Source organism: Piliocolobus tephrosceles, chromosome 3 (assembly GCF_002776525.5).
Source record: "Piliocolobus tephrosceles isolate RC106 chromosome 3, ASM277652v3, whole genome shotgun sequence".
In the NCBI taxonomy this organism is placed as follows: domain Eukaryota; kingdom Metazoa; phylum Chordata; class Mammalia; order Primates; family Cercopithecidae; genus Piliocolobus; species Piliocolobus tephrosceles.
In genome coordinates, this window is record NC_045436.1 from 93,055,424 (window position 1) to 93,082,445 (window position 27,022).

At 36.3% G+C, this 27,022-nt stretch overlaps 1 protein-coding gene across 39 annotated transcripts in view; it reads left to right on the forward strand.

The window, feature by feature from the left end:
* The window catches only part of ANK2 (ankyrin 2), a 583,169-nt gene that overhangs the window by 365,718 nt on the left and 190,429 nt on the right, over positions 1 to 27,022 (forward strand). For all 39 annotated transcript variants that reach the window (XM_023219998.2, XM_023219984.2, XM_023219996.2 and 36 more), the window contains one exon: positions 6,573 to 6,674. In XM_023219998.2, the coding sequence (XP_023075766.1) occupies positions 6,573 to 6,674 (102 nt within the window). The remainder of the gene's footprint in view (positions 1 to 6,572; positions 6,675 to 27,022) is intronic.

Sequence of the window (27,022 nt, forward strand, 5' to 3'; positions counted from 1 at the left end):
TTTAATAAATGGAATAAAAGACATGTCCTTTTCTGTGTCTGACTTCTTTTGCTTAGCATTATCTTTGTGAGATCTATTGATGGTGCATATAGATATGGTTCATTCATGCCCATTCCCACGCTGTAAAATATTCCAATTTTACTCTCTTTTAAAGTATAAGAATTTTAGAAAGGAATTCATGAATCTCAACACAACATTGCAAAATAATCTTAATTAATGCTTTGAAAGAGATAAAATTGGTATGCTGTGGGTGGTTCTTATTTTTCGTGGTTGGTATCTTAGGGAAAGCATTGATAAGTGATATAATTTATCTAGTGTGCTAGCAAAAATTAATGTTACACTGTAATACTAAGTTAAGGGAAAAATTGCTGTCTTTATTTAAAAATGACATTTCAAATAATCTCTTGCTTAAAATATTTAGGTAGAGTTTATCTATTTAGTTAAACTTAGATATTGCTGTGATTCCAATTCTCAATTTTGTGTTAATAATTATCTTAAATAACATTCAAAAGTAAAAATATAAACACTTAAGTTTACTCTACCTTCTTCCCCTAACTAAAGCATTTATAGAGTTCACTTTTATGTCTGAACCAATTTTCTTAACACGAAGGCCATTGGATTAAGAACACTCTTTTGGGAAGTTGCATTTACTCCCTCTGAAGCTTAGAGGACCTTTCAGAAATTTTTATTTAGTAGCAATCTAAAGAACTGTTGAAGGACACTATAAATGTAGGTTAACCTGCATGCTTGAGCCAGAGTGTACAAATGTATGATTTATAAATTGGTAGCAGCTGAACAGAAATTGTCAAGTGGGATTTTGCAGTGTAAAGTGTTTTATATCACTTAATGTGTTCTGACTGCAAGAAAATAACTTCTGCAATTCCTTCTAAAAAAAATCCTAGTATATCCAGCGTGCAGTTCTTGGTTGAACCCAAATAGTTGGTTTTGACAAGATAGCAATAATAATGTGAGCTAATGAAAGAGCTGAATTAATTAAACAACAGAGCAGTCAGTCCCTGGACAGAATTATAAATCTGTAAGTACAAGCATTCAGATATTACAAAGAGAGTTCTCTGCAGCATCTTCATCACTGGTGACAGACCACACCCAGTTCTGGTTCATTTTGTCCCTTTACACCTGTACATCTCAGTGTATTTTTAAGTACTCTGGTATGGCTTAGGCCTGCTGGCAACACAGTAACACCAGGAACTTTCACATTTAAAGAAAGTCACGTGTGTGCATCGATAATTTGATTTATTATTGTTATTTTGCATTTATCCCTCACAAGAAAAGCCACTAATATAAAACAAACTCAGTAAGTATCCTCTGTGTCTGTCATTAGGCTAAGCATGCTCACACCATCATATTTTTCCTTAGCAATTCTATAAAGTACTTTTTTTTTTTTGATAAGGAAATTGAGACATACAATGACCCAAGATCTGACAAGTCACAGTTTGCTAGACATGGATTTTAACTGATCCTACATTCCTAGGAAGAGACCTAAAAAACTGTAAAAATGTCCCTTATTTTCCTGGTATTCTTATTAAAGTTTTTCCCTTCAAGTTACTTTACTGATTTTATTTATTTTGTATTGCTATAAAAACGCAGATCTCAGAGTAGCCAGGTAAATGACCCAATTTTACAAAGGAATGACTGCTTCCTAAGAAAATAAGCAGATTCCTCAAATTCCACAAGGAGCATGTGCTTTACTTAAGGTTAACCAGTTAGCAAATATGTGTGTAGGGCACACCATAAGCCAGAGACTGTGACAGGGGAGGTGTTTGGTGTCACTCTTTTAAGGCTAGGAGGGACTGCTGGTTGGGCCACCCTTTTAAACAAGTGGTTCTCAAACTTGAATAGTCTATTGATTTCTTTTAAAGTATATAAAAATTATGACCTCAGTGTTATTTTTATTATAGTGTTAAGTATTAAAAACATAAAACCACATAAAGCTCCTTAAATTCTTGTGCTACTATAAAAAAGAAACTGACAAATTAAGTAAAACTAGTTATGTAAGTTTTATAGTATTATTCAAATAAAGGACATATATTTAATACAATGAATGGAAATGTCTAAAACTAAATTTAACATATTATGTTTAGTAATAAAAAAGATATAACCTCAGAGTTCTGTATTTAATTAGTTTCTGAATTTGACTCCAGTAAAAACAATATAAAGAATGCCTTTTTTGTAAGTATGTTGTACAAACTATTCTTAATAACTTTAAGGTGTTGTTACCTACTTCAAGCTAATAAAACTTGAAGCTATCAGAGAATAGCTTTAAGAGAATATAATCTTTGAAAGCTCTCTTTATTTGCTTGGAGAGGAAATTACTATTGGGATGGAGTTGTGTACGCAAACCAATAAAAGCTAAAATTAAAAACTGAAAAAAATGTTTCACTGTGGATTTTCTATTACACTCACTGCTAATGGTCAGTGCAAGTTGGACCATATGAAGACAGCATCTGAGCATATGTTAATATGCTACTGACTGCTGCTGCTCAGGTGCTTTTGGCTCATCATGTCCTGCCATGTATGATGAGCAGATTCTCTGACCATTCTTGTCTCTGTACTACAGCAAAATGTTCAGTCTATTACGCATCTGTATATCATTTGGACTTCACTTGTTATGCACTGAGTTACAAACACAAAGACATATACTGAAGTTATATGATTATACTCACATATAGGGTACTCCTGTAGAGGACCTGGAATATCTTCTTTATTAGGTTATTATTGAAACGTAAGCACAGAATTAAAGAATTAGAAAACTTGCAGCAAGCTCATGGAGCCCTGTGGATATGCCCCTAGAGCCTTTGGATCAGCACTCCTTGGGGATATAATGTGGCTCTGTGAATGCACATTCCTCCCTGCCTTTCATGTCCACACTGCTGGGTGCTAAGAAAGTTGTTCTGTTTTTCTAACATTCAGATACAAGACAACATACAGAACTGTGTCAAGAAGAATTTAATGAGAAATTTTTCTTTCTTGGCCTGAGATGTCACTCCAGGGTTATAAAGGGGGCAAGTTTTAATGACATCCATCTGTTGCAGATTAAAATAGGTGGGGCTCAGCAGTGGAATTCCTTGTCCAGAGTTTGACTATGGGCGTAAGTACAATTGTTTTAGGATTTGAGAGTCCTAGGGACATAAGCAGCAAAGCAGAGAGAGGATAGTCTTACATTTGTCTGAGACTTTCTCCCAAAGAAGTTGCTTTTGCCTCATTTTCTCTTTATTATGCTTTCATGTGTGAAATCTCCTGGTTGAGCAAAGAAAACAGTCTATTTTAAAAGCATGCTTTTCCTCCTACTTATACTTGATTTAAAAACTCTTACTTTCATCATAATCAGTTGGGAAACACAGCATGGTAAAAATTGCTGTATCTCTCTCCATGAGTGTTTGAATCCTCTTTCATCTCTAGTATTGATTGAAGATAACCAGGCTAACCACTGTTTATCCAAAGCGCTTGTGTCAAGGGCCTTAATCACAGATTGACCTCATTGTAGGCTATGATGTGCTTGTGTCTGTGTGGAAGGGGGAGAAGAATATATCTTTCTATGCAGGTATATAAATTTGAGCTTCAATTATGTCAGTATTCATATATAACTTTTAAAACCTCATTTTATTTCCATCCTTGAAATTTACATTCTTGGACTATTTCATAATAATATTTCCATTTAATGCGTTTTTTCATTTTGGGGGAAACTAAATCCCTTAAAGCGGTTCTCGGAGAATTCAACTTATACAAAAGTCTCCTATGACTCAACTGCTGAAGTGGTCCTTGGCAGAATGGCTCAGATATTATATTTCCGTAGGACCCAGACCCTTCAGGACACTGGGAGCATTGTTTGCTAAAATTCTAAGGATTTGCTATAACTTTGACATGCATCCACTTTTTAAAAGTTTGGTTCAGAAAAGAGAAAACCAGTTATGAAAACTTTTCGTTACTCTATAACGGCAAAGGCAATCCTCAATATCATGTCCAATCCCCAGAGAAGATTCAAAGATGGTCTATTATATATTCCTCAGCAATACCTGAGGCCCCATCAGACCATCATCGCCGCTCTAGGCTTCTGCAGTTGTGTTTCTAGGTGTCTCTTCATCCCTTTGGGGTTAGGCTCTTCTTCTGGCTCCACCTGTTCACAGCATTCTTTTTTTATAGGAACAATAGAGCAACCTGATCTTTTGCTGAGTTTAATCATGTTAGGCATGTTAGAGGGAGACAGACAATTGCCTTCTTAATGCAAAGCATTCTTTATCACCTGTTTCCTCATTCTCAAATGAATGTGTTTCTAAGTAGTTCGTCTCAGGTTGGCTCTTAGTTTTCTAGGTGCATATAGAGGGGTGATAGCTGTGAGGGTAGGGATGGAAGTCAAAAATTTTCTCTCCAGCTGAGGCACTTTATTTAGCAAGTGCCATGATTTACGGAGTAAATATGTAGACCAAAGGCATAACTGTAGTTAACGCAGATGAAATAAACTGAGAGCTCACAGGCTAGGAATCTGTAGTAATATCCACTGTGATACTTTGAAGGTGTGGGATAGGATAGCAGATAAAACTTACAGCTCTGAACTGATAAACATAAATTAAATCTCAGGTCTTCCATTAAATAAATGTGTGTAAATATGTGACTTTGGAAACTTCCTACATCTCTTTCCTCATCTATTAAATGGGCGTAAGAATAGTTTTTTTCTCATAGTATTGTTGTATTTGTGATATAATACATGTGACTGCTTTAGCTCTGTTCCTGACCCACTAAACACTCAGCAAATGTTACCTATAAGCATCTGCTTTATGTACAGATTGGAAAGTACTTTCTAGGAACAACCTCTGATATAATACATAGCACACAGATTTGTTTTGGAAAAACTTTATATAGAGGAATAATATGTTCATGTTTTATATTTGCAACCCAATACTATTTAACTTTCTTTGTTTTATAGTAAAATTAATGTTTCTTGTGAGATACTAACATAACATAATACACAGTATTATAACTCACTTTTAAGTGCTGTGACAACAAATCTGATGGTAGAAAATCCTCCTGGAATTTAGCATTTGCTGCAAACAGCGAAATAAATTTCATAGAATAGGCATTTAAAAATGAGTCACAGTTCAGTTGCTGCAGCATTGCAGATATTCTTGGAGCACTCTACTATCGGTACAGCCTGCAGGAAGGATGAAGAGTGAAGAACACTGTGATATTAATCATACGATGATGCAGTTCTAAAGAATCAGGGCATGAATTCTGGATGTATAGATTTCAGTCATACCTTTCAACTCAATAAATAATCTATCTCATTTATAAACATATAAGCCACTTGGTATTTGGGTTAAAAGTGAGGTAATTTAGTTCTATGGTTTTCAGTCTTCCCATGTGTAAATCATTTTAACAGCATGCAAGTAATTCCATATTTGAAACTCCCAGAGAAAATACTTCCATTTCTATCTCTGTACATCATCACGGATCATAATAAATAGCTCTGACTGAATGTGCCAAGAGGTTCTTGCCAAGTACTTTCTTTGAGGGAGGGAGGCAGCGTAGCCTAGTAAGGAGAATGTTTAAGAGTCATCAAACCTTCATCTCTCTTCCTAGTATGTCCCTTTTCATGCCACCATTTTCTCTTTAGTCAGATATTATATCACAAAAAAATTATAACAGTTATGCAGGTGTCTTGGAACCTAGCAAAAGTTTATCATCATTATTATGTTAAGGTTTAAAAGTCAGACTTTATAACCAAGCCAGAGGGGCCGCGTGATTGTAACTGTGCATCTGGAGCAACTCTCCTTAGGATTTGCCACAGGCAGAATTCAGCTGAGTCTCCCAGCATCCGATTTTGAGTGGAGTGTGGGAAGATGAGAAACTTAAAAAGCAGTTTCCATCCAGAGTGATCATCTTTACCAAAAGATTTTAGTCTGATATTATGTCAGGTGGTTTAAATTGAATCATGTTTTTCCAGAATCACTGGGATCACAAAATTTGCATCAGCCCAGTCCACACCTGCCAAGTAGTGCTATCCTCTTTCCTCAAAGCACCCTTGGAGCTTTCTGTTATTCCCTTCTAATGAGACCAGATGACTGCCAAGTGGCCCATACTCAGTGTTCTCTCTCAGAAGCATCTAAAAACCAACAAGAAAGAAAGAGAAAGAAAAAACCCAGTAGCTTTAATTTCTTTAGCTTTCTGATTCTTTTTCGACTTGACATTAGCTCAGTATAAAGTCACTAGAATCTTGAAGCTAAAATGAATGAGTAATAGCAGTATTTGAGGCTGGTGTCAACATGTCTTCAAATGTGGCTGAAGATTTAGAATAAAGCAGTAACAATTATTTCCATTTTAATGGTTCTTTTGTACTCTAAAATATTGACTTTTAATGTACTTAAACAACTCTCTAGAAATATTGTGAAGTTGCTACCTTATATAGTGAATGATTATTCAATGTTTTAAACTCAATATTATTGAAAGTTTTCCAACTAAAGCTTTTCTGACTTCAGTGTAAACATTCTTGTCTTTCTGTATTCGATACATTTCTATTTCATCAATAGTTCACTAAAGGTCTTTTATTTTTCTCACAGTCCGACAGCAACGCGAGCTTCCTCCGTGCTGCCAGAGCAGGCAACCTGGACAAAGTCGTGGAATATCTGAAGGGGGGCATAGACATCAATACCTGCAATCAGGTAAGAACATGACAGCTGGCTCTGTGTTGTGCAATGAAGAAATACTCATTACATTCTCAGAGCCCAAGATTATTTTTGTCTTTATTAAAAATACTAAAACATCAGTGACTCAGACTTCTGAAACCCCATTTTTGCCCCCTTACCAACTTTTCAAGCATCAGATGTATCTACAGCTAATGTAGCTGAAAATCAAGTAGACAGATTAAAAACAACAACTGAATGTCAATTTTGTTTATGCAATGATTTGGGACACCTTTAGCTAAAATTTTGACCAAGAATGATGTTTTACTTCTCATTTATCATCTAGTAATCCAGACCTTGGCTTCTTTCCTTCTTGACTATATGTACTTTACTCATGGGAAACTGATTATTACAATTTAGTATAGAGAAATAAGAGGATGAAATTTTCTCCTAATTAATTTTAAATATGGTTTACAATGAGAATAATTTGAAATTATTATTGTAAATGATGTGTCCATTCATCATGCCCATTTGATAGGGACTTTAGAGAGTATTATACACTTTGGATATTATTTGGTACCAACGTTGACATTTTTGTGCTATTTTTGACTAAGATTTTTACATTATGAACTAAAGTATCTAGTGGACTGCAGTATTCACTTTAATGCTAAATGTTGTGTTGTGTTTGTGTGTGTGTGTTTGACAGAGACCTAACTACGAAGTGAATAATTCTGGCTTATTTTAAGTGAAAAGGAGGTAAATGTCACTACTGGATTCTAAATTATATATGAACTCCTTTTTCTACATACTGGTATATATTGAACCCAGTTATGTTTAATTTATAGACAATTGAAATTAATAAATCTTTCAATAACAGCTTTTCAAAAACTGAACCTCATATCTTATCCTCAAACTTACTGTACTCCCTAATTCCTACCTGCTGATTTCCTCACCAATGTGCCATTCCAACCCAACTGTTTCCCATTCCTTATCTTTCCCCCTCTCCAGCCCAGCACTCCTCTCTTTTTCACCTTCTGCATCCGGATTGCATGAGCTTAGATCATCTTGAGGTACTTAACAGAGTTGTCATAAAAGCCTTTTTATTGGGTTCTGTCTTCAGTCTTGTCCACTCTGATCAATTCTCCACACAATGCCTTGAGTGATAAATAAAATAAAAAGATTACAACACTTCCTTCCTCACCAAACTTCTATGGCTACCCTATATGGCTACCAATGCCCAGATCAGTGAGGTGGTTGTATCAAAATCACCTGCAGGCATTTGCAAAGGGTACAGGATTCCCCTCCTTACTCTTCAGAGTCACTGGCATAAAGATCATTGTCACTGATGTCAATATTTCTCATATTTTAGGGGAGTGTGTCTCTTATCATGAAAACATGTTGAAAGCTACTTGACGTTGGTAAAGGCATTCTGCTGTGGACCTGAGCAGTCCTGCAGATACTTTTGGAAATAACAAGAATAAAAGACTTTGGGATTGCTTTTTATCTGGGCCATTTCTCAGGGTGGTGTTTGCAATGAGCAGCCTTGAGGGATTAGGTGATATCTCCCTCTAGCTACAAAGCAGGCCTGTATGAATCCCCCAAGGTCAGTGTTCTCTTTTAACACAACTCACATGTACGGGCATCCATCATTGGTCCTTTGTGTCAACCCTGTTAGATATGTGGGAAGAAAGGCATAGGAAACTGGTATAAGCAACAGGCTGACACTTGGCTACTGGTTTTGCTCTGAATTACAACATCCTTTGTTTCTGACCCAGAAGACTTGTATCTTCTACTAGCATTATGAAACAGTAACGGTTTAGCTTTTAACTCTTTGGTAAGATAAATCTCAAGAACGTTACATAGTTCTTAACACTGACTTATGGAATAAACACACATTACTGTATCCCAATATGTAAAATCTTCGTATGTTGCGTTTACATTCCTCCATCTTATTTTTCATTATGAATCATTTTATCTGATATGTTTTTTGTGTCCTTTTGGACAAATAATTTGAACTTTAGATACATTAGTTACCTTAAGAAAGAAAGAACATTCAAACTCCCTATGGATATATGGACTTATTCTATATAATACTTGTGAAGTTGAATATGAAATATTTAATACTTTTGATGTAAACTTAGGTTTCTTTAAGTAGATTAAATGCACTCCCTAAATATCCATTTGTTAACTTTCTAAATTTGCAATATGCTAGAGAATAAGCAATGAAACTATTAGTTCGTTTAGGTACACTTATCATAAATAATGCCAAAAAAGAGAACCTAAGGAAAATAAAGCTCATTTCAAACCAAATCTACTTCACACTAAAGTATAACAAATACATTAATTATATGAAAGGTCTTAGGGTTACTTTGAGAAACAATAATCTCTCAACAGTAAATACTCAATTCTTATCATATTTATAGACCATCTTAGCTTTTTGAGTTAGCTTTTTCTTATAGTGGCCAGCCATCCACTAACATGTCACTATAAAAGGAAAGAACATTTATTTCTGTGAGAAGGCAACATGATGTCATGAAGCCCACACAAAATTTAGAGCCCACAGGTTCAAATTCAAGTTTCATCTCTACTTTTAAGAAGTCAGTTCACTTCAGAAAGTGACATTTTTCTAACTTGTAAAACAGGATAAAAACAATACATTCAATGCTTATATCCCTGGGTTGCAATGTAAGTTAAATTATGAAATGTAAAAGGAGTTTCTAAGGTACATGTGTTCTAATTACAATTACAGTATATAATTCACCAAGAATTATACAAATTAAAATTGACTTACACTCAAAATATGAGGTTGATTTTCCTCAATTCCCCGAACTCACCAGTTATAAAGTAAATGCAAGGCCAGGTGTGGTGGCTCACACCTCTAATCCTAGCACTTTGGGATTATAGTGGGAGGCTGAGGCAGGAGGATTGCTTGAGCCCAGGAGTTCCAGGCTGCAGTTAGCTATGATCATGCCACTGCACTTCATCCTGAGTGGGTGACAGAGTAAGACCCTGTCTCTTAAAACAAACAAACAAACAAACAAACAAACAAACAAATAAATAAATAAAACGGGCCGGGTGCAGTGGCTCACACCTGTAATCCCAGCACTTTGGGAGGCCAGGAGGCAGGTGGATTGCCTGAGATCAGGAGTTTGAGACCTGTCTGGTCAACATGGTGAAACCCCGTCTCTACTGAAGATAGAAAAAAATTAGCCAGGCGTGGCGGCATGTGCCTGTAATTCCAGCTACTCGGGAGGCTGAGGTGGGAGAATTGCTTGAACTAGGGAAGTGGAGGTTGCAGTGAGCCAAGATTGCGCCACTGCACTCTACCCTGGGTGACAAAGTGAGACTCCATATTAAAAAAAAAAAAATTCCCCAAAGTAAATGTGGTCTGATGGGTTTGCTGGTTCTGTATTTTTATTAATACTAGTCGAGACAGTATATTAATTAAATAAAGATTAGGGAAATACAGTGACTAATGTTACCTACTTAGCTACTGTGTATTAGACTTTCTGCTGGGGCTTTACATGTGATGTCTTATCAGTTAACTGAGATGAAATACTGTGAGATAGGGATTAGCTCAAGTTTACTAATGTAGGAACTGGGCCCACAGTGGTTAAGTGACATTCCCAGGGCCACATGGATCTGTCTGTCTCCCATGTCCAAGCTTTTTTCTTCTGCAGGATATCTTTTTGAGTAGCTGTTTGGAGCTGCCCTTCAAAGTAATACAGTGGTGATGTCCTTTATCTTAAAGTTGAAAACTTATTTTATCTACTACTGCTAATATAAAAAGTACTTTATTCATACGTAGTCACAGGATCTTTTAAGTCAAAGAGCACCACCACCAGGATTACTGCTAAAACTCAAATACAATATAGAACAGGAAATGATTTCCAAATACCCAGGAAAGTAAAAGAGACAACTATTCAGCCAAACTATTCCTATTTCTAAATATACAATATTCAAAGGTAATATGGCATATGAAAGAAGAAAAGAAAATGTATCCTCCAGTTTGCTACTCAGCCTGAGTTTCTAGGGAGCATTACAACATGTAATATAGAAACCAGGACTTTCTGTACTCTGTTGTATTTCTCAATGAAAGGCAATCTGGGCTGCACCAGCTTTCCAAAAATATCACATGTGTTGGCGTGCTAAGATTCCTTAAACTGAAATTTGAATCAATGTTTTTTCTTTATAAAATTTGTTTCACAACTACCATGAGAAGTTTAAAGTGTAATTCCCAAATACTATTTTGCTTTTAATCATTTAAATGATATGCAGAAAATTCATAAATTTGGCACATGAAAATACTCTAAAAGAATGTCAAGTTTTTATTTTTCTTTTTTAAATGATTACAAATATGGTTAACTTTTATTTTCTTTAAAAGATTACACCAGTCATCTATTTACCACGTTATCTCTTATATGTTTAGAAGAGAAAATAAATCTTAGCATTCAATTTATTTCTGAAACTCATAAAGGCTTACATTCTTACCTATTACCTATTTAGTAATTCTGCATAATTTAATACTGTTACAAACAAGATTAACATGCGGACCTTAAAAATAAACTGTATAATATTTTGATAAAAGTTTGTAACCGGTTACAAGCCAATAAAAACCCCAGTAGTTTCAGACACTTTCACCATGTATGCAATTTATTCGTTTCACTATAGTGACTTCAAAATGAAAGACTATCACTTAGCATTTATTTAATACAATCCTAGATATGATACCAATGATTAACAGGTCTTAAAATGCCCTGATTTTTGGTCTTGGCCTTTTACCATTGGAGTTTAAAGGTGCAAAATTATCAGTTAAATCCTGTGTTTCCTTTTTTATAAACAGAAAGCAAGGTCGAAGCATCATTTTCAAAACAATATTAGTGTTCCTCAAATAGCAGACCTTTAGCAACGAGAAGATACACCCAACAATGACTTTAGCATATGCTCACACAGTATGACTCAGACTGTGAAGCATATTTGGAAGTCACATTAACAATGTGGACGCTGGAAACCAAATTCTAGTTTTCCCCACTTACCAGGTGAGTGACCCTTGGCAGTCAACTTCTGCAGGCCTGAGTTTTCTCAACTGGAGTAAGCATAACAACACTGAAGTTTTAGGGTAGTTTTGATGATTAGGTGAGATGTTTGCAAAATGCTTGGCAGTGCAAGTACTCAATAAATACTAGTGAAAATGATGCCTATTATAATAATGTAATTTTTAAAATATTGATTCTCAACCTAAGCTTTAGCAAAATTAGCACTGATTTGCACAAGCAGGACAGAACATAAAAGGTATTGCCATCACCTGTATCACCAAATAGGAAAAAAATTATGATTAGTATGATTAGTAGCAATTGGTAAAATTACTATTTATCTGGATTGCATTAAACTAAACTATTTATCTGGAGCTAAAATCTTTTTCACGAATGCCATTTGGGTTCATCTGGTTTAGACTTCTCTTTAAAAATACTAAAAACAATTCTATTAGCCTGGGACCTTATAAAAACAACAAAAATGAATAGGGGAGAATTAAATTCATGGAATTAATGGAACATGGAATGAACTATGTACAATTTCCTAACCAGTTAAATTTGGCACAAATATATATGCAAAAATATAACTATATAGCTAAATGCTTATTATTGACCCCTCATTTAGAAGAAGCAAAAGGTGATGTTTTCACCTGGTTCTGGTTATGTGGTTTTGGATTCTGTACCATCCTGTAATCTCTTTTGATGTATCAGTGCTGGTCCTTGCTCTATACTGGGTAGTGGTGATTCAGGTTAGAATTGAGTAACACCTGTCTAATATTTTGAGTACTTAGAATTTTTAGTTTACTTGTTGACATTTGCTCAATGTGAAGTAAATCCAATAGAGAGTTTTCATCAACTACTTGCCCCCAGCTCTCAAAATGTCATTCTATTTACAATTAGACAGGTTTATGAAGATTTCAAAATGTGACTCTTCTTTCATTTTAAAAATGCTGGGAGTAGCTTCATGCAAATTATTTCTATGGCTGTATTCTTAAGTACTCTGCTATAGTGGTTTAGATTGGAACAGAACACTTTATATTCTGGAAATTCTCTTGAACACTCTCTTTCTATGGCTAAACGACATGGATTTTAATACCTGACTCCAAACAGCCACTCAACTCTTCCTAGCTCATCTTGGACAGTAGAATCACAGCATTTTTTTTTTTTTTTGCCAGTCTGAACTCAGGCACACTATTTGTTCATCTACTTACTCAAACGTGTATTGTGTGTTTACTCAGTGGCAGGCTCTGTCCTAGGTGCTGGGGATAGAGTAGTGCAGAGAGACAAAAACTCTGCTCTCATAAAGCTCACAATCTACAACCTGAGAAGAGAAAAGGCAGTGAGTGATATGGAGGAAGATACAGCAGGGGAGAAGGAGAGAGGAGTGGAATGGGAGCGGTGCATCACTTTAGAGGGGATGGGCAGAAGAAAACCTGAAGAAATTGAGCAAGGAGGCCATGCACGCTGTGGAGGGAGCACATTTTAGAAGAAGGCTTGACAGGTGAGAGAACCCCACAGAGGAAGCATGCTGGCATGTTCAAGGGCCAGCAAGGAAGCAAGCCTGCCTGGAGTAGAATGAGGGAGAGGAAGTGTAGGAGGAGGTTGGGGAGAGCAGAAAGCAGCATCGGGTCATGTAAGGCCTTGTGGGCTATTTTAAGAACTTTGGCTTTAATTCCGAATGAGCAGAGAAGTGATTAGAGGGTTCTTAGTAGAGGAGAGACATACACTGATGAGTCTTAATAGTAACACTCAAGCTGAAAGGGAACAAGGACAGAAGCAGGGAACACTTTTGTGATACTTTAGGTGAGAAGTGAGGTGTTTTACAGTAGGACAACAGGCAGGAGAATGGTGAGAAGTGGCTGGATTCTAGATACATTTCAAAAGCTGATTTTGTTGATGGAGTTAATGTGGGACGAAGGCAAAAGAGGAATTAGGCATGAGGGTTGAGGTCACAATGGAAAGAATGAGAGCTGAAGTTTTATTAACTGAGGTGGGTAAGACTGCATGAGGAGCAGGTTTGAGGGAATACTCAGCAGGTCGGTTTTGAACATGTTAAGTTTGATTTGTCTGTGTGATATCCAAGATATTGAGTAGGCAGTTGTATATATGAGTTTTCTACGGTCCAGAGAAAAGATTTTGGTCTGAAGTATACATTTTGGTATACCCAGTATATAGATAGTATTCAAAACTGTGGTACTGCATGAGATCACCAAAAGAGAGACAGTTTATGAAAAATAGAATAGGTTCAAGGGCTGGGCCCTGGAGTACTATAATATTCAGAGGTCAGGAAGATGAGAAGCCACCAAGGAGAATGGGAAAGAGTGTCCAGGGATGTAGGAGGAAAACCTGAAGAATGTGATTTCTTAGAAGACCCATTTTCAGGTGGATGAAATGATAAACTCTGTAAAATGCTGTTGATCCAATAAGCTGAGGAACTGAACAACAGTCTTAGTAATGTGATGGAAACTGGTGACTTGATCAAAGCAATTTTGGTGGAGTGGAGGGGTGAAAGCTGGACTGGAGCTCATTCAATGGGTGACGGGAAGACCAAGGACTGCTTCAAGGGCTCTTTCTATATAAGAAAGAAAAGAATAAGAAAAGTAGCTGGAAGAGGAAGTGGAATCAAGAAGGATTTCTTTGTAATAGGAAAGAAATAATAGTTTTGTTTTGTTGATGGAGAAATATCAACAGGGAAGGAAAAATCAATAATTTGAGAGAGAGAGAGAGAGAGAGAGAGATGGGAGAATTACTGGATGGTGTCCTTGAGTTGATGAGAAGTGGGGATGGAGCCTGATGCACAAGTGGAGGGACTGGCTTTTGCTAGAATCATGGACAGTTCAGGTAAAGGAAAGGTATATGGGCAGAGGAGCAGGAAGTAGTGTGGGTGCCATGCTGGGAGCTGGATGTAAGGTGGAAGTTCTAATTGCTTCTGTTTTTTTTTTCAGTGAAATATGATTCTAGGTTATCAGCTGAGAGTAAAGATAGGAGAGGAGAGGGTGGAGGTGGAAGAGGGAGAAGGTGTGAAATAATAATCCAGGAGAGTAAGAGAGATAGCAATTAAGGGTAAGACAGTATGATTGCCAGGCAGCATGAAGGGTCTGCTTGAGCCTCATGATCAGGAATTTAAAGTGAATCCAGATGGCATGTGTGTGTGTTCTTCTGCAGCTACATTCAGACATGGGATCACATGGAGAGTTATATATAGCCAGGAATGTGGTTTAGCTAAACATATATGGCAGAACTAGAGAAACACAAGGGAACTGAGGATGCATATAAGGGAATGAATAAAATAACGATAAAGACTATGCATAGAATTCACACCAAGTGAGGAGATAAGTGGGCACTGTGAAAAGATGAATAGACTAACTGTTAAGGATTGAAGGATTGCTGGAGTTGGATGAGTAGATTAGCAAGAGAGTAAGTGGTGTTCAGAGGGTTGGATGTTTAAAATTGAAATACTAGAGAAAGTTTATAATTATTGGAAAGGAAAATGTCTAGAATGTGACCATGGAAGGGAGTGGATAAGGTAGAGAAAAGAAGGAATCATTGGCAGAGAGGAATTCAAGAACCTGAAAACCTGGAGTTTTGGAAAAGTCACCTATGTATATGTAGGAGAAAGTGGCAGTGAGCTAGAAGCTAAAATTTTCAAGGGACAAGGGATGGCATCAAGAGGATACAGGCTGATGACATCAGGAGGTTTAAAAAAAGGAGGAAGAAAAATAGTTTAAAAGAGTGGTGAGAAGCAAAAAGCAAAATATAGCTCCCCAATGTCAGTGATCTATATTTCTATCAATCCATATTCCTATTAATATCAATTCTTATTAGTATCAATCCATATTCCTATTAATCACCGAACTTGGGGGAGCTATATTTTGCTTCTTGCTTCTACTCAAGTATCCATCACTTGAATAGACTTCAGGGAAGCCATGTCTTTGGATTCTAGTTAGAGCAAGAAGCTTAAAAGGGATATTTAGAGAAGAGATTTAGCCCAGAGATTTTGCTAATGACTACACCCATGCATTCTAAAGGATCAGTGTGGGAGTTTTGGGAAACGGGAAGTGATAGGAGATAGAATCAGAAAAGGAGGTTTACAGAGGCGGAGAGGGATAAGATTTTCAGGGATGATGGTGGAGTTGGTGACTACCATAAACAAGGATAGAGGACGTGATAAGTTTAGCTCAGACAGTCCCAAGCAGTTAGCGATGGTGACGTTGTAGAGATTGTCTGGAGAAAGAAGTTGGGGGAATCTATCCAGGAGTCTGTAGAGTTCAAGAGTCCCATCTTGATTTTTGCTGTTGGAGACTAACAGAGGAAAGATCTTAATGCGAATATGTACTCGCTGCACTTCTTCCAGTATGCACTACAAACACAGGTGGTGTGTGAGATGAGGTGAAGCTGCCATTCCTGCCTAGTCATTTTTCTCCTTGGTTATTTTCTTTGTGCCTTTAAGAATCATCCAGCCCTTTTGCAGTAGCTGAGATTTTGCCAACTCATGTTCACATATTTGTTTTTGTTGCTGACCATTGATTCTTTTATTATTATTATTATTATTATACCTTAAGTTCTAGGATACCTGTGCAGAACGTGCAGGTTTGTTATATAGGTATACGCTTGCCATGGTGGTTTGCTGCACTCATCAACCCATCATCTACATTAGGTATTTCTCCTAATGCTATCCCTCCCCTAGCCCCCCACTCCCCAACAGGCCCCAGTGTGTGATGTTTCCCTCCATGTGTCCATGTGTTCTCATTGTTCAACTCCCACTTATGAGTGAGATGCAGTGTTTGGTTGTCTGTTCTTGTGTTAATTTGCTGGGAATGATGGTTTCCAGCTTCATCCATGTCCCTGCAAAGGACATGAACTCATCCTTTTTTATGACTGCATAGTATTCCATGGTGTATATGTGCCACATTTTCTTTATCCAGTCTATCATTGATGGGCGTTTGGGTTGGTTCCAACTCTTTGCTATTGTGAATAGTGCTGCAATAAACATACATGTGCATGTGTCTTTATGGTAGAATGATTTATAATCCTTTGGGTGTATACCCAGTAATGGGATTGCTGGGCCAAATGGTTTGGTTCTATATCTGGTTCTAAATCCTTGAGGAATTGCCACACTGTCTTCCACAATGGTTGAACCACTTTACACTCCCACCAATAGTGTAAAAGTGCTCCTATTTCTCCAAATCCTCTCCAGCATCTGTTGTTTCCTGATTTTTTAGTGATAGCCATCCTAATTGGCATGAGATGGTATCTCATTGTGGTTTTGATTTGCATTGCTTTAATGACCAGTGATCATAAGCTTTTTTTTTATACGTTTGTTGGTCACATAAATGTTTTCTTTTGAGAAGTGTCTGTTCATAACCTTTGCCCACTTTTTGATGGCATTGTTTTTTTTCTTGTAAATTTGTTTTAGTTTCTTGCAGATTCTGGATATTAGCCCTTTGTCAGATGAATAGATTGCAAATATTTTCCCCATTCTGTAGGTTGCCTATTCACTCTGATGAAAGTTTCTTTTGCTGTGCAGAAGCTCTTTAGTTTAATTAGATCCCATTTGTCAATTTTGGCTTTCGTTGCCATTGCTTTTAGTATTTTGTCCATGCCTATGTCCTAAATGGTATTGCCTAGGTTTTCTTCTAGGGTACTTATGGTTTTAGGTCTTACACTTAAGTTTTAAATCCACCTTGAGTTAATTTTTATATAAGGTGTAAGGAAGGGGTTCAGTTTCAGTTTTCTGCATATGGCTAGCCAGTTTTCCCAACACCATTTATTAAATAGGGAAGGCACAGCTTCAGCAGACTTAAATGTTCCTGCCTGCCAGCTCTGAAGAGAGCAGTGGATCTCCCAGCACAGTGCTCGAGCTCTGCTAAGGGACAGACTGTCTCCTCAGTGAGGTCCCTGACCCCACTGCCTCTTGACTGGGAAATACCTTACAGCAGGAGCCAACAGACACCTCATACAGGAGAGCTCTGGCTGGCATCTGGCAGGTGCCCCTCTGGGATGAAGCTTCCACAGGCAGCAATCTTTGCTATTCTGCAGCCTCTGCTGGTGATACCCAGGCAAAGGATCTGGAGTGGACCTCCAGCAAATTCCAGCAGACCTGCAGCAGAGGGGCCTGACTGTTAGAAGGAAAACTAACAAACATAAAGGAATAGCATCAACCTCATCAAAAAAGATGTCCACACAAAACCTCATTTGAAGGTCAGCAACATCAAAGACCAAAGGTAGGCAAATCCACAAAGATGAAGAAAAACCGGGGCAAAAAGGCTGAAAAAAGATTCTAAACAGTCTTTTCCTCGCTCTGTAGAGGTTTCTCAGTACTTTCCACCCATCCCTCCCTGCCCTCCTGGATATCTCCTCTCTCTCTCTCTCTGATTGTAAAGAAGTAAACAAATCCTATGATCTCTAGTCTTTTCAAGGTCTCTTATCTTATGGAATACATAGAAGAAAAGAAAAAGGAAACCTTATTTTAAAATGGCAACTTCTTCAAATTGGGGATTCTCTTCTTAGAAAAAAAGGAAATTGTGTAGAATTAAGCACTGGTTGTCAGATTGATGTGGGCATCATCAGAGCAACTGTCTGTGAATGAACCTGCCTATGTGTAAGTGTAGAGCCTCATGTGGCAGTTGTTTTTAGTCCCCACACTCAGTTCGTTTTTTACCTTTTTCCTCAGAAATGAAAGGTCTTCAGGGTGGAATAAAAGAGACCAAGATGCAGATGAGCAAGAGCCCATAAAGCACACCATGGGGCATAAGGACAATTCCCCATTCCATGCCCCACCCCACCCCCTAAACTGTCATTACTTTAAAAAAAAAAAAAAAAAGCTCTTTATGCAGGGTCAAGTGGGCAGAGGGGACAGTTTGAAATAAATACCTGCACCTTAGTGGGTATGCAGTCATTGCTGGAGTCAGTGAAGGCTGTTACTGCCCTTGGGAAAAGGAGAATTTGCAGTGTGATGTTTCCTTTGAGGAATAAAGGAAGACAGCAATAGTGCCCATGGGAGTTAGAGGAGGGAAGCAGGCAGAGAAAGCCATTTATCAGAAAGTTGAGAATATAGTTTCTCTTCCAAAGTAACCATCAGAAGTTTTTCAAGAGATCTGTTATTCAAGTTCCCTTGGAATTATAAGTTTCGACGCCAAACTAATGATGGTCACTTTGGCCCTTTTTAACAACTCTACTTTTAGTGAAATTTTTGTGTCTTAAAGAAGGCACTGGTTTCTCATTAACTGCTTGTGTCCCCAGCTAACAATTTTGCAGTATGCAGACAGGAAAGCAAGTCCCACAAACTGGGAACTTGGAATTTTAGCAGCACAGGAAAATTGAGGGGTTTAAAAAGAAAAGCTCACAGAGCATACAAATATAAACAGGGTTAAAATTAAACTTACCAGGCGGGGAGGCTATCGCTGACTTACATGAACCAATTTCAAAGAATGATTTATAAACTAGAATTTAAGCTTCAGTGTCATATAACGACAGGAGCAGTGTTCTAAAGAACAAGACCCAGGATTGACACAAAGTAGATGTCCAATTAATATTTGATAAATGAATGAGTGAGCACTGGACATTGGGCCAGCCACTTAAATCATTCTGAATCTCAAATTATCCATTCATGAAGTGGGAAATAATAATATGTGTTATAGCAAATAATAATTACCTTTATTGCATGCCTATTACATCCTCATCACTGTGCTACAGTGTGTGTGTGTGATGTAGTGTGTGTGTATATACATATGTACGTATGTATAATCTTCACAACATACTTCTCTACTTTAAAAGGAGATGATTGAGGCCTCAAGTGATACATATGAAAATCAATTGTGTTGTGCACACTCATTTGGGAGATCAAATTATGGCTCTGATGGTTATATTTAGATAGAATTTGGTTAACAAAGTTAGGCTAGCCACAAATGATTATTTCACCCACATGAGAGTAGCTGGATGGGCAAATTCTGGACAACTACTAACAAGTATATTCCTACTGATTTTGGCTATAAAGTTTCTTAATAAATTGTTATAATTTCTCTTTGATAATTTATAATCCTGTGGTACACAGGAAAGCTTCTAATACTTAGGAAGGTTCTAGTCATGCCTCCTTACGCATCCACTCTGCTTTCTAAATGGAAAGACCCACATATCAAGTTCTGTTTATAAACCATCTCTTAAGGCAGCATTTCTTCTACTTATGGGGGGTAGGGGGAAACTTTTTTTGGTCCCATAAGAAAATACAGCTGTGTGCCTCGGTTTGAGAAAAACTGCATCAAAATTTGAATGTTCCCTTTAAGTGATTAATTGAAATCAACACAATCAGAAACATGACCAAGAACAAAAAATTACTAAATGTTAATTAAATATGATTATCCAGATGATCCAGAATATGCTTCTATTAATGTTTTTTAGATTGACACTAAAATAAACATGTAAAATTTAAAAATTATCACAGAACTCTGAGATCCTTAATAACAAAGTCGTAAATTAAGTCGTTCCTTCAGAATCTAGTTTCCTTTTGTATGTGTTAATAGTAACCAATACAGGCCTCAGAGAGTGAATGTCTCGCGATTGTGTTTCCAAAGATGGATATATTTATACCTGACTTGTTCATGCACTGACTTCCATTTGCTGACAAAATGTAGAGTACCTGGATGAATTAAGCAAACTCCTGTTTACCTTCATACTGTACACATTATTAATTAGACCATTTATTGTACAAACATTATTGAAGTGCACCTTTTTTGTGCCAGGTACTATGTTAGGTGTAGAGGTTACCAATATGAATAGAATTTGACCATTTCCCATGAAAAGTCTTGTTGGGAAGATAAACAGGAAACATGCAAATACAATAAATTGGTGAAAAGACCCAAACTTTATGATTGCTCAGAGGAGAAAGTGACTAAGCCAGCTTGTGTGTCTCAGACATACCTGAAATTGATACCAAATGCCATTTATAGGAATTATTTTATAATGAAGGAAAACAGAGTACCAGGGTGTTATTTAGAAGACTCGGCAAAGCTTTTATTGTCTGATGCTCCCTCCTCTTTCTTCCTACAGAATCCAGCATGCCAAATTTGGCTTGTTTTTAATTAAAATTGTAAAAAATGTGGAGAAGATCAGAAGTCATTGTAATTCTCTAATAATATTACCAAACTTTTATATGGATACATTGAAATGTAGACTTGGTTTCTAGCACAATGTTTAGCATACAATAAATAGTCAACAAATGTTTTAGTATGTGAACACTTGAATTTAGTTACTATTTATTGAATTTAAGCTACCCCTAGTCTATTAATTTGAAAACTCTGTATCATGTTTTATCTGAGTTTAATAATTTTGTTCAAAAATGTTTCTTCACTTGTGCCTCATTAGAAGCAGGAGGATAGGGCACACACTGGAATCTGCTGTGGAATTTCCTCAGTTCTGGTCTCCCTTTTTGCTTCCTTTCCTTCGAGGTCCTGCCACCTCTTCTCAATTCCGATCTCACCCTTGGTGCCTGGAGGCATGTCCACTGCTGGGTGTCTCACTAGAGAATTCTTTTGTTTCATTGTACATAATCCTTCCCCTGCTTGCCAACCTTGATAAATTCTATGTCAGTAGGAGAAAGTTCAGGTTTTTAATGCCCTCTTTTAAGATGGGTTCATTGAAATGGTAAATGAGTCAGTGATAAACATGCAGAACTAAGACCTAGTCTTTTGGGTTGTATCTTTAACAACTTCTGGAAATTATACTCTCATTACTTGTCATCTGATCTTAGAAACACAGAATTTTGTTACTTTAAAAAAAAAGCTTAAGGGAGAAACCATTCTGAACCCTTTCCTCCATTTTTACTTAGCATTTACTTTTATTTATTTATTTATCTATCTATTTAGTTATTTTGAGGCAAGGGGTTTGCTCTGTCACCCAGGCTGGAGTGCAGCCTCAGCTTCCCAAGTAGCTGAGATTACAGATGCACACCACTGAGTCCGGCTAATTTTTTAATTTTCATAGAGATAGGGCTCTCTCTGTCGCCAAGGCTGGTCTTGAAGTCCTGGGCTCAAGCAATCCTCCCGCCTCGGCCTCCCAAAGTGCTGGGATTATAAGCGTGAGTCACTACACCTGCCTAGAGTTCACTTCTAAATGCTAAACTTGGCATGATTTTGACATCATAACATTCTAGAATTCATTTTAATGGTTTTTCTTTTCTAATTTTGATGTATTTGTACATTAAACATCTGCAAACCTAAAAGAAATAATTTTTAGAGACTGAGATATTTTCTATTAGAAAATAGAGCTAATGAGAAGTTGAAGTCTAAAGAAAATAAAATAGGATTATAATGCAGAAACCATTGGTTTTTGTGTTACGGAGGCCAGGGAGACATAAAGGGGAGGAGGTTTCAAAGTGCAATTTCTGAGGCAGAATCACCAGCTAGTTGATAATTCAAAATGTTCAATTCTGGATTATGTGAATTAATGCAATTAAGCGCTTAGAACAGAACCTTACACAGAAGAATAAACTCTGATACATTTTAGCTATTATTTAAATGATTTGCTGCTCACTTTTAAATTTAGTTTTTACATTCCTTTAAACCATATCTATTATAACAAGTAGTTCAAATAATTTTTCTTCTTTGAGCCTTATATAAATGTTTTGTTTTTATACATGTTAAGCCAACTATTAAAGAAATAATCTACCTATATAATCTTAAAAAATTAATTTAACCAAATAAATGAGAGACTGCATGAAAATGGCATTTACATAGGAGAGTTGAGGCTGGGTACGGTGGCTCACAGCTGTAATCCCAGGACTTTGGGAGGCCGAGGCAGGAGAATCACCTGAGGTCAGGAGTTTGAGACCATCCTGGCCAACAGGGTGAAACCCTGTCTCTACTAAAAACACGAAAAAAATTAGCCAGATGTGGTGGCACGCGCCTGTAATCCCAACTACTCGGGAGACGGAGGCAGGAGAATCACTTGAATACGAGAGGCGGAGGTTGCAGTGAGTTGAGACTGCACCACTGCGTTCCAACCTGGACAATAAGAGCAAAACTCCATCTCAAAAAATTAAATAAATAAATACATAAATAGAGTTGAAATAGAGTTCAGTAGTAAAATTGCAACTGTCTGAATTATTGACAAGGGTGACTACCAATAAACCAAGCTCCTTTTACCAGTCTACTTCCTAGGTTTTATTGTAATTCAAAATACTTTTAAAAGATAAATCACTTTTGCATACATTAATACTTTTGCTAGCCTAGGTAAACGTATGTTGAACTCAAAAATACTCAATTCATCTCATCACATTTAGCCAAATCTTAGTGATGGAACATTGGCAGGGCTGTGGATGGGGAGAGCAGGAATATATACATGTATTACTGTTTGCATCTAACTAGGAAATAATAATACCTTATATTTGTTTATTACTTCATACATTACAAACAGAATTAACCTACATTATTTTATACTCTTAAATAACTATCTGAGGTAGGCAGAGTAGGACATTTTCCCTTTTTACTATTGAAGAAACCTTAAATCCTATTGTTAGGACTGGAGAGACAGCATGGGAGCTCAGATTTCCTGTTGCCCAATGCCTGTGTTCTCCACTCTGCCACTGTCCCTCTCAGAACCCCAAATATAGACATGATTTAGCCAATATTCTCAAAATGAAGAATTCTGCTTCATCCCATTGTCAATCCTCTTATTTGCATCACAACACCCATCTAAAATGAAAATTAATTTCAGAAAACTCAAATAAGCCTACCAACAAAACCATTTCTTTTTTTTTTTTTTTTTTTAATTTTACTTTAAGTTCTGGGATACGTGTGCTGAACGTGCAGGTTTGTTACATAGGTATACATGTGCTATGGTGGTTTGCTGCACCTATCAACCTGTCATCTAGGTCCAACAAAACTATTTCTAAATGTCCATTATCCTCCCTTAAGTGATCTTTGTGAGTGCCAATGTTTTATTTATTTGATCTAAAAGGTCATCTAGTTTCCCCAAGATGACCTCCTCCTGTCTCAAGTCTTGACTAAACTTCTTTAGCTTTTTTGTAATCCAGAGCATGCCTGCATGTGCACACACACACAGATGTGTGTGTGTATAAAAAGTTTTACCAAAAACCCCTCAAAATCAATACTTGCTACCCACAGTGCACGCTGTTTTTCTTTATGCTACTTCATGATTTGAACCATGCTGATTAGCAGTCCATTAGATTGAATTTATGACCAGTTTATGCATCGTGACCTACAGTCTGAAATACTGGTTTAGCATTTAATTATTTTAAATAAAAAAGCATGGGTTTGGAAATCAGATAGATCTGAGTTTGAATTTTTTGCTCTTCCTTTTATAAGTTATAGTGATCTTTGAGGCAAACCACTTGACTTCTGAGAATTTTAGTGTCATCTTCTGTAAAATATAATAAAATATGCTGTCATATAATATATGTAAAATGTAAAATGTGATAGTGATTCTTATGTCATTAACATTTCTTATTCTTTCATTCATCAAATATTTCTCAGCACTCATAACCTCTTCATTTTTCTTGATTTTAGTAAGATTCTGAAGACTAATTTTTACAGTTTTTTCTTCTCTCAGGCTAATTCACTACCATATTCAGTGTCATTCCCTACATTTTAGGGATTGTATTATTAAAAAAAAAAAAAAAAAAAAAAAAAAAAAAAGCCCTTGATGGGGCTAGACAGAGAGAAAAGATCAGTGGCCAAAAAGGGAGCTACCATCCAGAGGCGCTAGACGGGACCCCACTGTGGATGAAGTGGAGATCACGAAGTGGACTATATAGAGTGACATCTTCAAAGCGTTCTTATTCTAGCCCTTTCACTGTGAAATAACCAGTAACCTGAACAGCCGAATTCCAAATCTCATTGTAAATATTTTTAAATTAATGAAGGTTTAGTAAATACCACATTAAATTATCATCTGGGAATTTAAAAGAAACCCTTGAAGACCTGAGAGTAACTAATAAAACGAATATCTTCTTGTATCACCTACAGTTTGATTTAGTTTGTTAAATCAGGAAACTGTGGAGACCAGCCAAGGACACAGTCAGTTCAGTTAAATGTGTCTGACAAAGATAGTGCATCATGTACTTTGCTTTTCCTGATCTGTATAAAAAACTAAATACATCCTTAACCCCACCACAGTGAATAAGTACCCTTGGTTTAGAGAAGCTGCTGTGGAAGAGATGGGAAAAGTGCAGATAAAAGATATATGGGCGTAAGGAGTGGGAATCGATAGAGAACATGTAAGTGTGTTATTTTCATTTTTAATTTGATTTTTTTCTTCATTGTATAGATTATTTCTTTTGCCATTGTCATTTTTTAAATTTTTTTTGCCATTGTCATTTATACTAATGGCACAGTGAAATTGTAGTAATATTTCACAACTATTTGTATCTATATTTATGGCATATTTCATCTTGAGAAGATGAACATATTTCATCTTGAGAATGAACATATTTCATCTCAAGATGAAATCTTCACAACATATTTCATCTTGAGAAGAGTTCTTGGCTTGGGGGAATCTTGACACTGAAGTCCGTTCAGAGTGGTAGTGAGGACTGAGAGACCAAGTTTCACTTTCCTTCGCAATTACTGCCTTTGGATGTGCCCATTTTCTCTCTATCTCTTTCTTCTAACCTCTTTCAAAAACTTTCAAGAGCTCATATATTTTAATTGGCTTCTCCCAAATATTTACATTTTCATAGAATTAAAAATGTTATATAAGTTAGTTGTACTTTTCTGACATGCAAAAGACTTAGACTGTGAAACTCTTAATTCAACATGTAACATATGCAAAGCAGGGCAGCCAGAGATCTGAAAATTAAATCATTGACAATATATGCTACTGTGTAGTTGATTTTCAGTTGTTTAATAATAAGTATTTGGGAGCCAAATATTTATGGGGATAAAAATTACATAATGTGTCCTTTACTTCTCGCTTGGAACCCAGCACTGAGAGCTGAGCACTTAGTGGGCACCTAGCGAATGCTTATGGATTTACAAATAAGTTTGTATTAATTATGAATTTATAATAAGGTGAAAAACAGTTTGATGGATGATGATACAAACATTTAACCTTCATGTAAGTTTAGCTCTATCTTCTTGAATCTGTTCCTTAACTTCTCCAAATGGACTCCTCTGTGGTTTTTCTGTATATATCAGAAACACTCAAATGGTTCCATGAAAATTTTTATTGGCTATCTGTTCTACCTGGGGTCATCCACTAGCTTTATATGATCATAGAAAGGCGGTCAATGGAGAAAATATTTCATAAAATCAACAAGAGAAATAGTGAATAGAGCTTATTATAAATCTGATTATGAACAAAATGTTAAAATACTGCTTTATAAAATTTGATAGAATTGCTAAACAAAAAAGATAACTTTGTTCTTTAGGATTAATGTGCACATGGTTGTTTCAATGTAGCATTATCATCTTTTTAAAAAATCTACCTGGTATTTTTAGCCATTTTAATGGTATTATATAGAAATAGCATTATTCTGAAGTTGTGTTATCAAAGATGATATCACGCCTGGAACTCACAGATCTGCAAAGCCCAATATGAAGCTCACAATAAGAGCTCAATAAATATTTGCTGATTGTGTCAAAAGACTAAGTTCATATTATTTTATCAACATTAACTTACATAAAGTCAATATCAATGACTTATCAACAGTAGCCTGCTTTGTTGTTTCCCATTTGGTATGCAGTATATATAAAATTGAGAGATACTTAAACCATTGCTAGAAATGAGTCTATAACCTGACATAGTGAAACTGATAGATATGTAGAACATCACTGGAAGTGAATCTATACCGTGATGCAGCTTCCCCAAATTACAATGTTAAAATTATTCCCTCATAAATTTACATTTCAATAGAAGACTGTTAGATAGCACATCTCTGAACTATAAATCTGATCATATTATATATCATTATCATGTCTTTTGTCTCTAAATTTGGAGGCCCTATCAAGAATAGCAAGACTGTCTTGGTTCTCTGACTCTAGCATCATAATAAGATCATTTTGTTGACTGACTTCAACTCAGTAGTCAGGAATTAAAAATGAAATATTATTATTATTACTATTAAATGTTACAATGTAAGAAAAAGGACAGTATCTATAACCTTCGTATTTAGTACAACTTTTTCTTTTTTACATTCCAAGTATGACTCACAGTCATTCTTAGAAAAGTACTCTTCTATAACAATCTACATAATGTAAATAATTTCTATATTCCATTTCAACATCCAAAAACATTTATGATTAGCTTCTGAGATTATTATGAAATAACATTTTGTAGCATTACTTGAGTCTATATGATATGTGTAAAACAGTGTATTTCAATTTGCATGGGAAAAATGTT